Raw genomic sequence first — 12,589 nt, forward strand, 5'->3', positions numbered from 1 at the left:
CTCCCCCTTCTGGCCCACTGCCCGGCCGATGGCTCTTCCTCCGCGGGGGTCACCACCGTCAAGGGGTCCGCCAGGCCGCAGGTCGGTCCCAGAGGACCGCCTCTGTTCTCTCCCGGGAAGGTCCCGCCGTGCGGGCAGCGCTGGTCGGGAAGGCCGGCGTCAGCATCGCTCGCGGGCTCCTTCCGTCCTCAACCACCGGCCCAGAGTCCGGCGCTCGGGAAGCTCCCGCGTCTGGGCCGAACGCTGACCCGTTATCAGGCCTCGGTGAGCACCACCGCGGCGCGAGACGCTCCAGGCGGCCGGACGCGGGGCGCTCGTTCGCTCTGCTCGGGAACGCCTCCCCACCCTGCCGAGCCGCCGACCCCAGGGTGACCCCAGGGCGACCGGGAAGCCCCTTCGCTCGCCAGGACCGCAGGGGCCGGCGGGGAAGGGGCTGGCGTGGGGAGCTTTCCGGCCCTGCTCGCCCGGACCGGGCCGCCAGGGGGTCCCCGAAGGCGAGGTCACCCTGCCGCTGGGTGGGCTGCGGGAGAGACGGCGCGGGACCCCGGCAGACGCACTCCCAAAGCAGAGGGCGGCCTCCCTGCCGGGGCAGCGCTGCCCACGGTGGACGCTGCGGGCGTCCACCTAGGACGGGGGAGGTGGGGTCTGCGCGGCTGGGGACCCGGTGGCCGCGGCGGGACGGGCCGTGCGCCCGCGACCCCGGGAGTCGGCGCGGGAAGCTTCCTCGGGCGGAGCAGTCGGTCTCCGCAGGGCGCGGCGCTCGGGCTTGGGCGTGTGCGCCTCTGCCGGGGCCTCGAAGCCCTCGGCCGCCCGCGCCCTCCGCCGGACAGCCGCTTGGCACAGACGGCCGCGTCGCGACGGACGGCCCCGCCACCGACACGCGGCGCCGCGCGGCCTGGGTCCGCGTCGGAACTTCGCGCCCGCGGGTCGGCCGTCGCCCGGCAGCAGCCGCAGCAGGCGCCGCGGTCAGGCCGGGCCGAGCCGCGGGCGCGAGCGCACGACCCCGGCGAGCCCCGGCTCCCAGCCGAGGACGACGTCGGCCCCTCCCCCCGACGCCGGGCCCCGCAGCCCCGGAGCTCAGGCCCCGCCGCACGCCGGCCCCCGGCCCGGCCCGGCCCGGCCCCGCCGCACGCGCGCCCGCAGCCCCGGCCCGACCTCGCGCGGCCGGCGGACCCCCGCGCCGCTCCCCGAGGGCAGGCCCGTCTCTGTCCACTCGTGAAGCGCCGGGCGCTGCCTCCCCGGGCGGGCGACCCCCGCGGCCCGCCCCAACCGACAGCGCCGAGACCCCCGCCGGGCGCGCTCGGCCGCCTCCTCCCAGGCCCGCGCGAAGGCGGGCGCCCGGCGGGGAGGGCCCCCACCTCGGGGCGGCGCGCGGCACCGGCGCCCGCCCCCCGCTCCCTGCCCTCCGAGCTCACACACATGACGGAAAGGAAGCTGGGACCTTGGCCTCGGCTCAGTCTAGATGTCGCCGTCGCGGCGCGAAGTTGCCCCACAACGACACTTCGACGGCGGCCATCTTGTCCAGGGTCGGCCGACGCCTTTTGACTCTCGCGCCAACCCGTACAGCGAGGGCGCCGCGAGCGGCGTTCTGCGCAAGGACGGAAGCCGGAGTCCCGCGCTTCCGGGCGGCGGCCGCGTCCCGCCCCGCCCCGGCCCGCGGGAGCTCCTGATTGGCTGCGGGATCGTGAGCCTGCGCTCTCGCGATCTCGCGGGAGGTGCCCGGAGGGGCGGCCGTCGGTGCGTCTGCCCTCGCGTTCCCCGCCCTCGCCCCCGCCTCCGCCGCGGCTCCCGCCTCCGCTCCGGTCTTCGGCGCCTCGCCGCCGCCCCCACCCCGGCTCGGCCCGGCCCCCCGAGCGGCCGCGGAGACCGCGCAGCGCGGGAGGCGGGATCCGCGCGGTAAGATGGCTGCGGCGGACGCAGGCGGCCGGGCCGGGCTTCCCCGCGGAGCGCGGCGGGCCGGGGCGCGTCGGGGCGGGGGCCGGGGCGGAGCGCGGGGCGGAGCGCGGGCCGGGGGCGGCGGAGGGGCGGGCGCCGGGGCTCTGCCGGCTCCGAGGTCCGAGCGGGCCGCACGTCCAGCCGCCCCCGGTGTCCCGGCGGCCGCGGCGTCATCCGGTGTTTGCTCCGCAGGGCAGAGCGCGCCGGGCGAGGGCTCCGACGGGCCGGGCTGGCCGCGCGCGGGAACGCCGGTCCTGCCGCGAAACGCCGCGCCGGCGCGCCCGGGGAGAGAACGGCGTCGGGGACACGCGCGGCGGAGCGCCCGCCGGCCGGGTGAGGAGCGACGGGGCCCGTCGGCTGCGCTCTCGGGCCGCTCTCGGGGCGCCACGTCGGGCGGGTCGCTGCTCCCCGAGCGGCTGGCGCTGCCGGCGGCGCCCGGTGCGGGGGTGGGAGGCCGGGGCTCTCGGGGAGGCGGCGCGGCCCGAGCGCGGTCCGTGCCGTCCGCGGCCTTGCTCCGGGCGCCGCGCGCTCCTCGGCCGGCTCCGGGCCCTCGGCATCCTCGTTCGGCGGGGCCTGCCTGATGCGCGCTCCCGGCGCCGAGCCGGGCCTGCGGCGGGGCCTGCGGGGCGGCCTGCGGGGCGTCCGGGCCGCGCGTCGGAGACCGGCCCAGACCTGCCCCACCGCTCGAACCTGTTCCTCCTCGGCCTCCCTCCGCGGCTGTGGCCCTGTCCCTGCCGCCCAGGCCTCAGGCCCGGCTCGGGGCTGCCGTGTGTGAGTGTGTGAGTGTGAGTGTGTTCCCGTCCCGGGCACGCGGGCCGCCAGGGCTGTGGCCTGCTCGGACTCTGACGTTCCTGGCCCGGCTCTCGCTGGTGGCTCCGCGCTGGCCACCCGGCTTCCCGCGCTGAAGGTCTTGATTCAGCGTGGACTCCGCGGCTCCGCGGCACCCACTGCTTACGGAGGACCGGGTGGCGGACTGCCGTCTTGAGAGCCCCGCTGGCTCCCGGGCCGCTGTCCGCCCTGCCCTCGCTCGGAAGCCGCCGCTGAAGCAGGCCAGCACCGCACTTACCGCAGCGGGGGCTGTTTGCAAGCTCTGCCCCGGCGGGGCCCCCTCCCCGCTGGCTGGCGGGAGTCGCCCCTGTGGCTGTGTTCCTCCTGTAGCTGCTGCAGTCAGTGTTCTTGGGGGACCCACGATCCTGATCCTTGCTCCGCAATCCTGACAGCCACATAGCTCTGAAAACCAGAAGTTTTTGTGTGTTTGTTTTTTTGAACTATTGGATGGCAAAAAATCTGAGTTGGTGAAAGCTTTTAATAGCTTGTGTTTCACTCAGTGTGGGTGTTCAGACCTGTCCCCAAAGAAGGAGTACTTAGCGTGGGGTGCCGCCCCAGACTGCAGTGCGAGTGTCCTGTGACGTAAGTGAGTTGTGCCAACAGGCTTTATAAGGTCTGCAAGATTTTTAATTCCGAAACATAACTGCCTAAGGGTTCGGGGCCTGGGGCTGTGGTTCTGTGAACCCCAGTCTGTCTGTCCGTGCCGCTACTGAATGAACAGCTGGGCTCCCGTGTTTCTGCCTTTTTGAGCGGTGGTCCTTTGAGAGGGTTCGTGCGTGTCTGGTGCTCAGTGGGGAGCCTTGAGGGTCTCAGTCCTGCGGCGGGATTGTTGGCCTGGGAGCAGCTCTGCAGAAGGGCCAGATACGTTTGCAGTTCCCGTCTGCCCTGACGGCAGCGTCGAGACTGCGAGGGAGCTCTGTGTCTCTGTCGCGGTCCTCAGTGTTGGTCGGTCCGGCGAGTGTCTGGCAGCGACTTCTCGTGGGCTCTGTGTCAGAGTGCACGCGTCCTCCACTCCCGGCTCTCACGTGCCTGCCCTCTGCCTAGAAAGGGATTGATCTAGATCCTGAGTCTCTAAGGCCTTAGTATGACGCGCCCCACCTCTTGACCTGGCAGTTCAGAGGCTCCTGGCTCTCCCTAGCACACATCCTGTCTCCTGACATCCCAGCCTTTTTTCTGGTCCCCGCACTGCCTTTGGGCATCAGGCTCTTTGCACTTGCCGTCCTCCAGATTTAACTCCGCCCACTCTCTGTCACTTCACACCGCGAAGCTCTGTTCATCTCTGAAACGATCACAGCTGTCATAGAATTCTTAGAGTTTTTTTTTTAATCGAAGTTTAGCAGAGACCAGTGTTAGGTTTGTTTCCTGCGCGCCAAGTCGGGACTTGACCGCTGTCTGGGTTGTGCCGTGCTCACCAGTACAGCCACCCTCTGTCCCCGTCCTGCCCTATGGCCGTGCCGCGGAGTGTTTCCTGTCCTGTGTCTCTCGTTCCCGGCATCTTCCTGGTCTTGAAAATACTTTTTCTTGTAGAAACACGTCGGCATGAGTTACGCAGAGAAGCCTGACGAAATTTCAAAAGACGAGTGGCTGGAGAAACTCAATAACTTGCACGTGCAGCGCGCGGACATGAACCGTCTCATCATGAACTACCTGGTGACAGGTAACGTCCTGAGCCAGACGCTGCCCGGGGGACGTGCCCGTGGTCAGATCTGTACCGCCGCCGATCCTTGGTGAAGTTAGCTAGTTTGCATGTTGTGAAAAAACACCAGGCTGATTTAGCAAATTCGCGGATCAGTGTAGTAAAGACGAGGTCTTCTGGAGAGGAGGGTGTTACTCTGGGTGTCTGAGCTCTAAGGCGAAAACCTGTTTCTTGACCGGTGACGTGTTTACAGTTAATCACGATGCGTAAGAACGTTCTGAAGTCCGTTGAAAGTCCCAGGTGGCCGATCTCTTCGCGCCAGTCTGATAAATTCCTGTCTCTAGAAGGTGCGCCTAACTCCAAAGAGGGGGGGAAGGTAGAAGCTTACGAAACCAACAGACGGGGTCTCTAACTAACAGTCCTCCTCGGTACTGGGAAGGAAGAGGTGATTCTGTGCCCGATCAGGAAATCTGGTTGACTGAACCCGGTAGGAGTCTCCTTCCTGTGATTCACAGCACTCCCCTCCCCAAATTCGTCGACAGTCATTTGAAAGGGGACGGAGAAGTGTCTGCCTGTTGCTGGCCGGGTGGGGTTGGGGGACAGCACACGCACTGCTTGGGTGTTGAGGAGAAGTATGGTCTCCCGAGAGGCAGGGGTGACCAGGTCTCTGTCATCTGTGAAGGCAGGCCATTGTGTCCAGATGTGCCTGGGGGACACATGCCCGGGACAGACGTGCACCTCCCTTGCCTCTGGGCCTGGGCCGCAGCCCTCGTTCAGGAGCCCATGACGTACGGGCTTCGCGGCCTCCCGTTTTCGCCCCAGCTGGTGGGGGAGAGGCGTTTTGGATGGGTGCGAAGGAGTGAAATTCATTCTTTGCATTTTCTCTATGGGGCGCAACTGGTAGGTGACAGAGATGTTAATACCAGACCCTAAGAAAGTGCGGGTCATGTTGAAGGTTATTGGAGGTGAGTGGGCTTTCGGGGGTTAAAAACGCTTTGCAGCGGGTCTCGGTAGCTTTCTGAGCACGGGAGATGGTTGTCATTTTCAGAGGGCTTTAAGGAAGCAGCAGAGAAGTTTCGAATGGAATCTGGGATTGAACCTAGTGTGGACTTAGAAACACTTGACGAGCGGATCAAGATCCGTGAGATGATCCTGAAAGGCCAGATCCAGGAGGCCATCGCGCTGATCAACAGCCTCCACCCCGAGCTGCTCGACACGAACCGGTACCTCTACTTCCACCTGCAGGTGAGCGGCCGGCTGCGTGCGGGGGCCGCCGGCTGCGTGCGGCACTTCAGAGTCGCGGGGCTAAGTTGCACTCCCACAGTATGTGTTCGTTTGCGTGTGGAAGGGGTTTCAGGTAGCTGTGGTTTTTTGCATTTCAGAAGCTGTTTCTTGCTTTAAGAATGCTAACTTAGGGGCACCTGGGTGCTTCCGTCGCTGAGGCACCCAACCCTTGGTTAAGGCTCAGGTCATGATCCCAAGGTTGTAAGGTCGGGCTCTGTGTGCTTCTCTCGTCCTCTCCCTCTGCCCCTCCCACACCCCGCATGGGTCTTTTCAGTCTCTCTCAAATACATAAAATTTTAAAAAACGTTACTCTAGTAACTCAGGGATGCTGGGAGGTTGTCCTCTAAGGTGACCTTTGACTAGAAACTCGTGCCGCACTGCCGGACACGGTGTGTAAGCCTGTGTGCCTTTGCCGGTGACCAGCAACAGCACCTCATAGAGCTGATCCGCCAGCGGGAGACCGAGGCGGCGCTGGAGTTCGCGCAGACGCAGCTGGCGGAGCAGGGCGAGGAGAGCAGGGAGTGCTTGACGGAGATGGAGCGCACGCTGGCCCTGCTGGCCTTCGATAACCCCGAGGAGTCGCCGTTTGGAGACCTGCTTCATATGATGCAGAGGCAGAAGGTAAGCCCGCTGAGGGGTCCTCTGTCCCCCTGCCGGCCTTTGGGGTGGGGCTCAGAGACCACAGCGGCCGCCTCTGGGCCGGTGCCGCACGGTCGTGGCGGCAGCTCTCCTTCCCTGACGTGGGGTCTTTCACTGTGCGAGGCCCGGAGCAGAGCCTTGTGACTGATCGTACAATTTTCCGATGTCTTTCTTAGCTTCTCCTTTGTCATAATCTTTCTCTTTGTTCAGAGACTTAGAAATAGGTGTCCTCGGGCCACCTGGGGGACTCAGTTTAAGCGTCTCCCAGGCCAGATGTGATCGGTGCCAACTGCACCGCGCACGCCTTCTGGGCGAGGGGTATGTGGGGCCCATCTGCCGGCAGGCCTCCTGGTGACCGGCGTCGCGTGCGAGCTCGGCCTGTAGGAGCGGCTTCCAGGAAGTCCGAAGAGCATGTGGTAGCGGCCTCTCGCTGGTGCTCTGCGCGCGTGGTGGTTTTATGGGATGTGTTTATTTTCTAGGTGTGGAGCGAGGTTAACCAAGCTGTCCTAGATTATGAAAATCGGGAGTCAACACCCAAGCTGGCCAAATTACTGAAACTCCTCCTTTGGGCTCAGAATGAGCTGGACCAGAAGAAAGTCAAATATCCCAAAATGACAGACCTCAGCAAAGGTGTGATCGAGGAGCCCAAGTAGAGTGCGCCAGTGGCCCCGCGCTCCCCCAGCCTGGACTCCTCGGAGCGGCCGTCTGTGACTGAGACGTTTTTACTGCAGTAGAGAACTCTTCCCCTTCCCTCCCTTTCGTTCTTTCTTTTTTTTTTTTTGACCTGGCATCTTTTTTAAAGGGAAAAGTGGCCCTTTTAAGCGCTGGAAAACTTGCCGTGAATGGCACTGTCTCTTTGGAAGTGTGATGCAGACTCTGCTGGCAGGGCGTGTGCGGACGGCGCGGACGGGCGGCGGGGCGCTCCTGCCTCCGGCTCCCGGGGGATCGCACCAGCCGAGTGCTCGGTCAGGAGGGAATATTGTGAAGCCGAGGCCTCCCGCTCAAATCTGCGAAAAGCACTGATTGTTATTTTGCTTTCTGTTAGCTTGTAGGCAGAGCGTACGTTTTCTCAGATCTCCTAAGACTCTCCAGGCCTCGGTGCAGAAGTTGTTTCTTACCCCTTGGTTTTTCGTTTTTGTTTTTCATAGGAAAGACTATATAAATTTGTAAATCCTAATTCACAGACTTTTTTCTTGTGTGAGGGCATTGAGTTTGATTTGTTTTCCCTTTCGGTCTGGGTTGTGTGGCTTTTGGGGAGATGTGTGCCTGAGGGGTGGGGCTGTGTGTTTTTTAATTTTTTAAATATATATTTTGGTGCTGGTTGTGGGAGAGATTCTTTCCTGGAGGATCAATGAATCTTCTCTTCTAGGCGGTCTCGTTGGAAATAAAGGTTTCTCTTTGATCTCAAGAATGACCAAACGGCCTCTAAAAAGTTTTAATCATCTCAAACCTTTTGCTTTCGGGGCTTATGTCCCGGTGGTGATGGCAGTGGCATCAGCTCGTCCCTGTGGCTGGAGGGCCCCTCTGCCCGGTGTGGTCCGTGTGCTCGGGAGGAGCACCCGCGCTGACGGCTGAGCCTCGGCCGCAGACGTCCCTGGCGGGAGCGCGTGCTCACCTCAGGAGGCTGGCACCACAGCAGCTCGGTGTGCGCTTGCGGCCTCGCGGTGTTTGTGAGTTCCCAGGTGTCCTGATTCTGCGCTCTCCCCGGTCCCACCTCTGGGGCAGGTGCTGGGGCCCTTGTGACTTGGATGCGAACATGTGTGTGGCCTCACTGCAGGTGTCACTGGCCACGGATTCTGTGGGGCGATCGTTACAGAGCTGTGTCTCGTGGAGGTGGTGGTGACAGTGCCCAGGAGTGCACGTCCCCTGGTGGGGGCTCCCAGCTGCCGTGGCGGCTGGGACTCTGTCCTCACTGGGTGGATCCTTGTGCTGGGATGGGGTCCGGCACCTGTGGCTTCATGGAGGGAGAGGCCCATGGCAGCTGAATTGCCGGGCACATGTTCTTGTGTCTGGCGAGGTTAGGCAGGCTTGTGGGTGCTCCTATAGGTCAGGTGGGGGCTGGGCCCTGTCCCCCGCGTGCCTGCAACCCTGGGTGGTGGCGTGAAGTGATGTCTGTCGGCTCCTCTCCTGCCGGCTCAGGGAGCAGTGGTTTCCTCCAGTGGGAAGGAGCCTTGGGCAGGGTCGGCTGCCCTGGGGGGTCAGTGACGCAGAGGCAAGATGGTGCAGGCTCAGGGGCCTGTCCTGGCCTCTGACTGCCCTTCTGCCCTTGTGGTTTTGTGAGGCTGGAGGGCGGTCTTCTCGACGCCAGGGAGCAGACGTGCTTCTGCTCTGACCGCCTCAGCAGTCCTCTCCAAATGGGACCTTTCTTGGGGCCCGTTTCCTCTGAGGCTTGAGCATGGTAAGTTAGAGCTGAGGTTTGGATCTCCGGGCGACAAGTCATCACGTAGAGCAGAAGCTGGAAGACACAGCAGAGAGAGGTGTGCGTGCGAAAAGCACCGGAGGACCCCGCGTTTCTAGTCGTGTATGTGAGGTCATTTACGAGCTTGGTTTCCATGTGATCACCCTGACCCGTTCTTCATCAGAGTTTGTGAGGTGCGTGGTGACGGGATGTCCTGTATGCGGGAGCCACCCAGGAGCCAGCAGGGCCCAGGCGGGCTTTGTCACGTGCAGGAAGCGCGAGTGAGCGGCGTGGGACAGTGTGCTGGCGCGCGGTCACCTGTCGGGGCCGTGTGTGGCGTCGCGAGCAGGCACTGCCGCCAGTGCGGTCCGGGTGTGGCGCGGCCGGGAGCCCTGGCTGTGCCCCCGCGGGCCTGCGCTTCCTGCCTCCTGTGCCGTCCCTGGCTGGGAACCCGCTTTGGCGGGAGCGGCTTTGTGGGCTTTTCCTGTTGGCCGCCGTGACGTTAAGCCATTTTGAGATAATGAACTTTAAGTGTAATTTAATTTTTCTTTATCTCCTTTGGATCTTGCTGTTGTGTTTATTAAAATGTGATGTTTTACATAGTTTATTCTTTTTACATTTTCTTGTGGAAAGTGCCTTGAAATAAATAAAATTGGAGAATACCCTGGGACTCTGCGTTCCCGACATCGTGAAGTTGCGTGAGGAACCAGCCCCCTTTTGGAGTCTTTACGAGGCGTTGGGATTATTGCAAACCCAGTGAGAGCTAATGTACTTGGACGTTTGGATTAAGGTTTCCAGGTTCTAGAAAAGGCAAATGTGTCTCGGGACTGGTGTTCAGGATTGACTGAAGACCCTGTGTGTGCAGCGTCGGGAGCAAGGAGGCGGCTCTTCGTGCAGTCAGGGTGCTTCCTGGGGACAGTCTTCGTCAGGCAGCGTGAGGTCTGTGTCCTGGGACAGTGTCGGTTTGGGGGACAGGCGGAGCCGGGGGCTCAGAAAGAACTGTGCACGTTTTCCGTTCAAGTCAGTGGTGTCTTTGGGGGAGCGGGGCAGGACCCGCTTCTGGGAGTTACTGTGCCGTCCCAGCATGAGCGGGAGGCCAGGCCGGGACCGCCAGGCCGGCGTGCCTGCCCCCCGAGATGCGAGCACAGTGGGTCGTCGGGGGCCAGGCTGTCTGGCCTCAGAAGCCCCGTGGTGTGGCATTTTGATGTGTTATTTGGAAACCATGCACTTCGTTTCTGTAGCGGGTTATGTTTCTGTTTCAGAAATGTGTTGCTTTTTCGGATTTAAGAGTATATTGTCTGCGTCAGTCATGTGACTTTGGTGTCCCTCCATCGCTAGCCGCAAGCCTCCGTGCGCCCCTGGTTCCGAGTCCGCGTTGCCCCTGAGGGCACGTGTGCCCGTCACAGCGTCTTCTGAGAAACGCAGAGTAGGTTGCTTTTGGTGCCTCTTCTTAAATTCGTGGTCAACTGCTTATGTTTTGCTCAGAGTGGTTGCCTGGAAGGTCTTTTGGGGTTTTCCGGGTTTTGGGGATACTCTAATAAGAATAAGGAACTCAGTGCGACACACGGTCCTCCGGGAGCCCGTCCGCGAGAGCCGGCAGGAGGAAGCTTCAGCCTCGCTCACCTTGAGGCTCTGCTGTTCCGTCCCCTCCGACCAGCACCATCCGGGGGCGCGTGTGCATGGCTGTGCGTGTGCCGTGTGCCGTCTGTTCTTCAGAGGGTGGTCCTGAACTTTCATTTTTGTGAAGGAAATAGATTGGGGCCACCTACCACATGATTTTAACCTGAGAAGTTATTTTTTTTAATACTCCTGGATCTTTCCAGACACTCAGAGTAGAGGAGCTACACGGTGAGCGCCCGGGCGCTTCTCCCCGTAGGGCCTGTGCCACGGGCCGCGGGGTTGTCCGCGCCTCGTGTGAAGGCAGTTGTGGGACACTTGGCAGAGACGCGGAGTGGCCGCTTTCCAGTGCCTTCTAGTGAGTGCAGAAGTGAGGTGCCTCGTGCCAGAGCAGCGGCATCATGGACTGCGGCCCCCACGGGTGCATGGACCTTGGAGCGGGGAGACCAAGCCTCCCCATCCCTCTTCCCCAGGTGGCGATGGTGTCTGAGGCCTTCTTCATGCCAGCCTGCCCCTCCTCGCAGGAGGCCGTGCCGCAGCTTTGAGGGCGTCCCCACGTGGAGCGCTGAGCGCGTGGGTTGCACTCGACACCGTCTGCGGTGTTTGGCTGGCACCATAGTCCCTGGCGTACGAAGCCCGTCTGTCGTGGATGTTGTGCCTTAATTCCCAGATGCCATCGAGGCCCTCTTCCCGTCCTCGTCGTGATTGACGTCCATGGATGTAGAGACGGGGTTGGCGTGGGCCTTGGGCATCTTGCGGCTATGCGGACTCTGTGCCCTGGGGGGGGGTCCTGAGCTGCTCGGCCACCACAGGACATAAGGCCCCAGCTCCAGCGGCCCGAGGGCCTTGGCGGCCGGGGAGGGGCGGTCTGGGTGAGCTGGTCGTCGCATCCCTGATGCTGTGGGCCAGAGGTCTTTCTCGTTGCAGCGTGGATGTGGTGGGGCGGAGACACCTCTGTGTGGGCGGGAAGGCCCCAGCTAGAAGGCCAGGTGGACAGGCTCACTTTGACTGTGGCACAGAATGTCTTTTGGACTCCTCTGCACTCCGCTCCAACCACAGCCTTTGGCAGAAGGAGTGAGAACCGGGGGCAGTGGCTTTATCCGCACGTCCTGAAGCAGGTCGCACCGCCGGCCCCCTGCCCAGCTGTGGACGCAGCCCAGGCTAGCGTGCGTGCCGTGTGCTGCGTGCTGTGGGGCTGTGCCTCCCATCTGGAGCTGGGGGTGAGGAGACGAGGCTGCCGCTGGCCCCTGCTCCTGGGACTGCTGGACTCCGGTGTCGGAGCGCTGCCTGGCTGTGACATCTCCCTGCCACGCTGCGACAGACTGCTCGCCCCGACCGAGGCATCACGTGGCTGGCCTCCTCCCAACTGGCTTTTGGAAGGGAAGCAAGCCGAGGACCATGGAGGACTCCCCGGCTAGGCCACAAGGGCCCCGGGGGGCTGGGAGGGGCAGACAGCAGAAGCACCCAGACCCAGGGGGAAGGGGCGATGCTGGTCCCTGCACAGCTCCAGACTCATGGGCCCAGCGAGTCTGTAGTCTCTGGGTGTCCAGGCGTATTTTTAGCGTGAAACGTGTTGCACAGCGCTGTTTTCAAGACTCACGTACTGAACTCACCAGCACTTTGAAGAGAATGATCTGTTCCAGAACCTTCAAGAATTCCACGAGTAGAATAATAATAAATTCATTTATTGTCGTAAAGTTCGTCTTTCTGGTGTCCAGGGAAGTCACACTCAGCCTGTCGCTCTCCTTTCCCTCTGCCGCTGTTAATTCTGCTCAGAAGATAGCTTCGGCCTCCTTTGGTTCCTGCGCACATGAAGGAGGGGGCACAGCGGAGGCCCGGCCGGTCCCCTCCATCCCAGTGGGGCTGGTTCTGCGGGCTGGGCCGGGTGGGAATCAGCCTCTGGGGCTGGAGGGTGGGGGAAGGGGGTCCTGTGCTGCGGGGCTCTCCCAGGTTTGGTTCTCAGGGCAGCGAGAAGCCTTGGCAAGATTGGCCAGGCGGCTGCGAGGTGGGTGGACTTGGGGGCGGGGGGAGGCAGCTGCACAGGGCGGCGCCGTGCGCCCATAGTCCGCTCCTTGCCCTTGGGTCGCGGTGTGCGCGATGCTGGCTGGGTCCTTCCTGTGGACACGTGAAGCCCCCTGTGAGGGAGGTCCAAGGGGCCTGCTTGGGGCCTGGCAGAGCCTGCGTGCTCCACACACCTCTGCGGGGAGCTCCAACCCTTCTGCAGCGCCTGTTGTGTGGGCGCTGGCCCTCGG

The 12,589-nt window shown here is 63.0% G+C and overlaps 2 protein-coding genes across 6 annotated transcripts in view; one reads left to right on the plus strand and one right to left on the minus strand.

Annotated features, from left to right (window-relative positions):
• The window catches only part of DIDO1 (death inducer-obliterator 1), a 48,250-nt gene extending 46,672 nt beyond the window's left edge, over positions 1-1,578 (minus strand). For 2 of the 3 annotated variants that reach the window (XM_082746377.1, XM_082746373.1), the window contains exon 1: positions 1,420-1,578. The gene's annotated coding sequence lies outside the window, so the exon portion shown is untranslated. The remainder of the gene's footprint in view (positions 1-1,419) is intronic. The other variant, XM_082746372.1, reaches the window with a different exon arrangement.
• A 115-nt stretch (positions 1,579-1,693) lies between these two features.
• GID8 (GID complex subunit 8 homolog) lies at positions 1,694-12,034 on the plus strand. 3 transcript variants are annotated; one of them, XR_014315809.1, is made up of 8 exons: positions 1,700-1,896; positions 2,128-2,268; positions 3,264-3,349; positions 4,291-4,420; positions 5,448-5,644; positions 6,107-6,304; positions 6,802-10,146; positions 10,544-12,034. XR_014315809.1 is itself a non-coding variant. In XM_082746405.1 (7 exons), the coding sequence occupies exons 4-7, from the start codon at positions 4,303-4,305 to the stop codon at positions 6,973-6,975; spliced, it is 687 nt and encodes a 228-aa protein (XP_082602531.1). In that variant the 5' UTR covers positions 1,694-1,896; positions 2,128-2,268; positions 3,264-3,349; positions 4,291-4,302; the 3' UTR covers positions 6,976-12,034. The 3 variants fall into 3 exon arrangements, 2 of the variants coding, with proteins under 2 accessions (XP_082602531.1, XP_082602532.1); XM_082746405.1 differs by having other exon boundaries at positions 1,694-1,896; positions 6,802-12,034; XM_082746406.1 differs by lacking the exon at positions 2,128-2,268 and having other exon boundaries at positions 1,698-1,896; positions 6,802-12,034.
• Positions 12,035-12,589: the final 555 nt, after the last annotated feature.

The sequence above is a fragment of the Mustela nivalis genome, assembly GCF_964662115.1.
Source record: "Mustela nivalis genome assembly, chromosome: 8".
Lineage (NCBI taxonomy): Eukaryota > Metazoa > Chordata > Mammalia > Carnivora > Mustelidae > Mustela > Mustela nivalis.

Excerpts from the sequence above, each read along its gene's own strand:
- GID8 (XM_082746405.1), top strand. The coding sequence starts at position 4,303 with ATGAGTTACGCAGAGAAGCCTGACGAAATTTCAAAAGACGAGTGGCTG. Across the intron at positions 4,421-5,447 it reads CATGAACTACCTGGTGACAG|AGGGCTTTAAGGAAGCAGCA; the intron begins GTAACGTCCTGA and ends TGTCATTTTCAG. Across the intron at positions 5,645-6,106 it reads ACCTCTACTTCCACCTGCAG|CAACAGCACCTCATAGAGCT; the intron begins GTGAGCGGCCGG and ends GCCGGTGACCAG.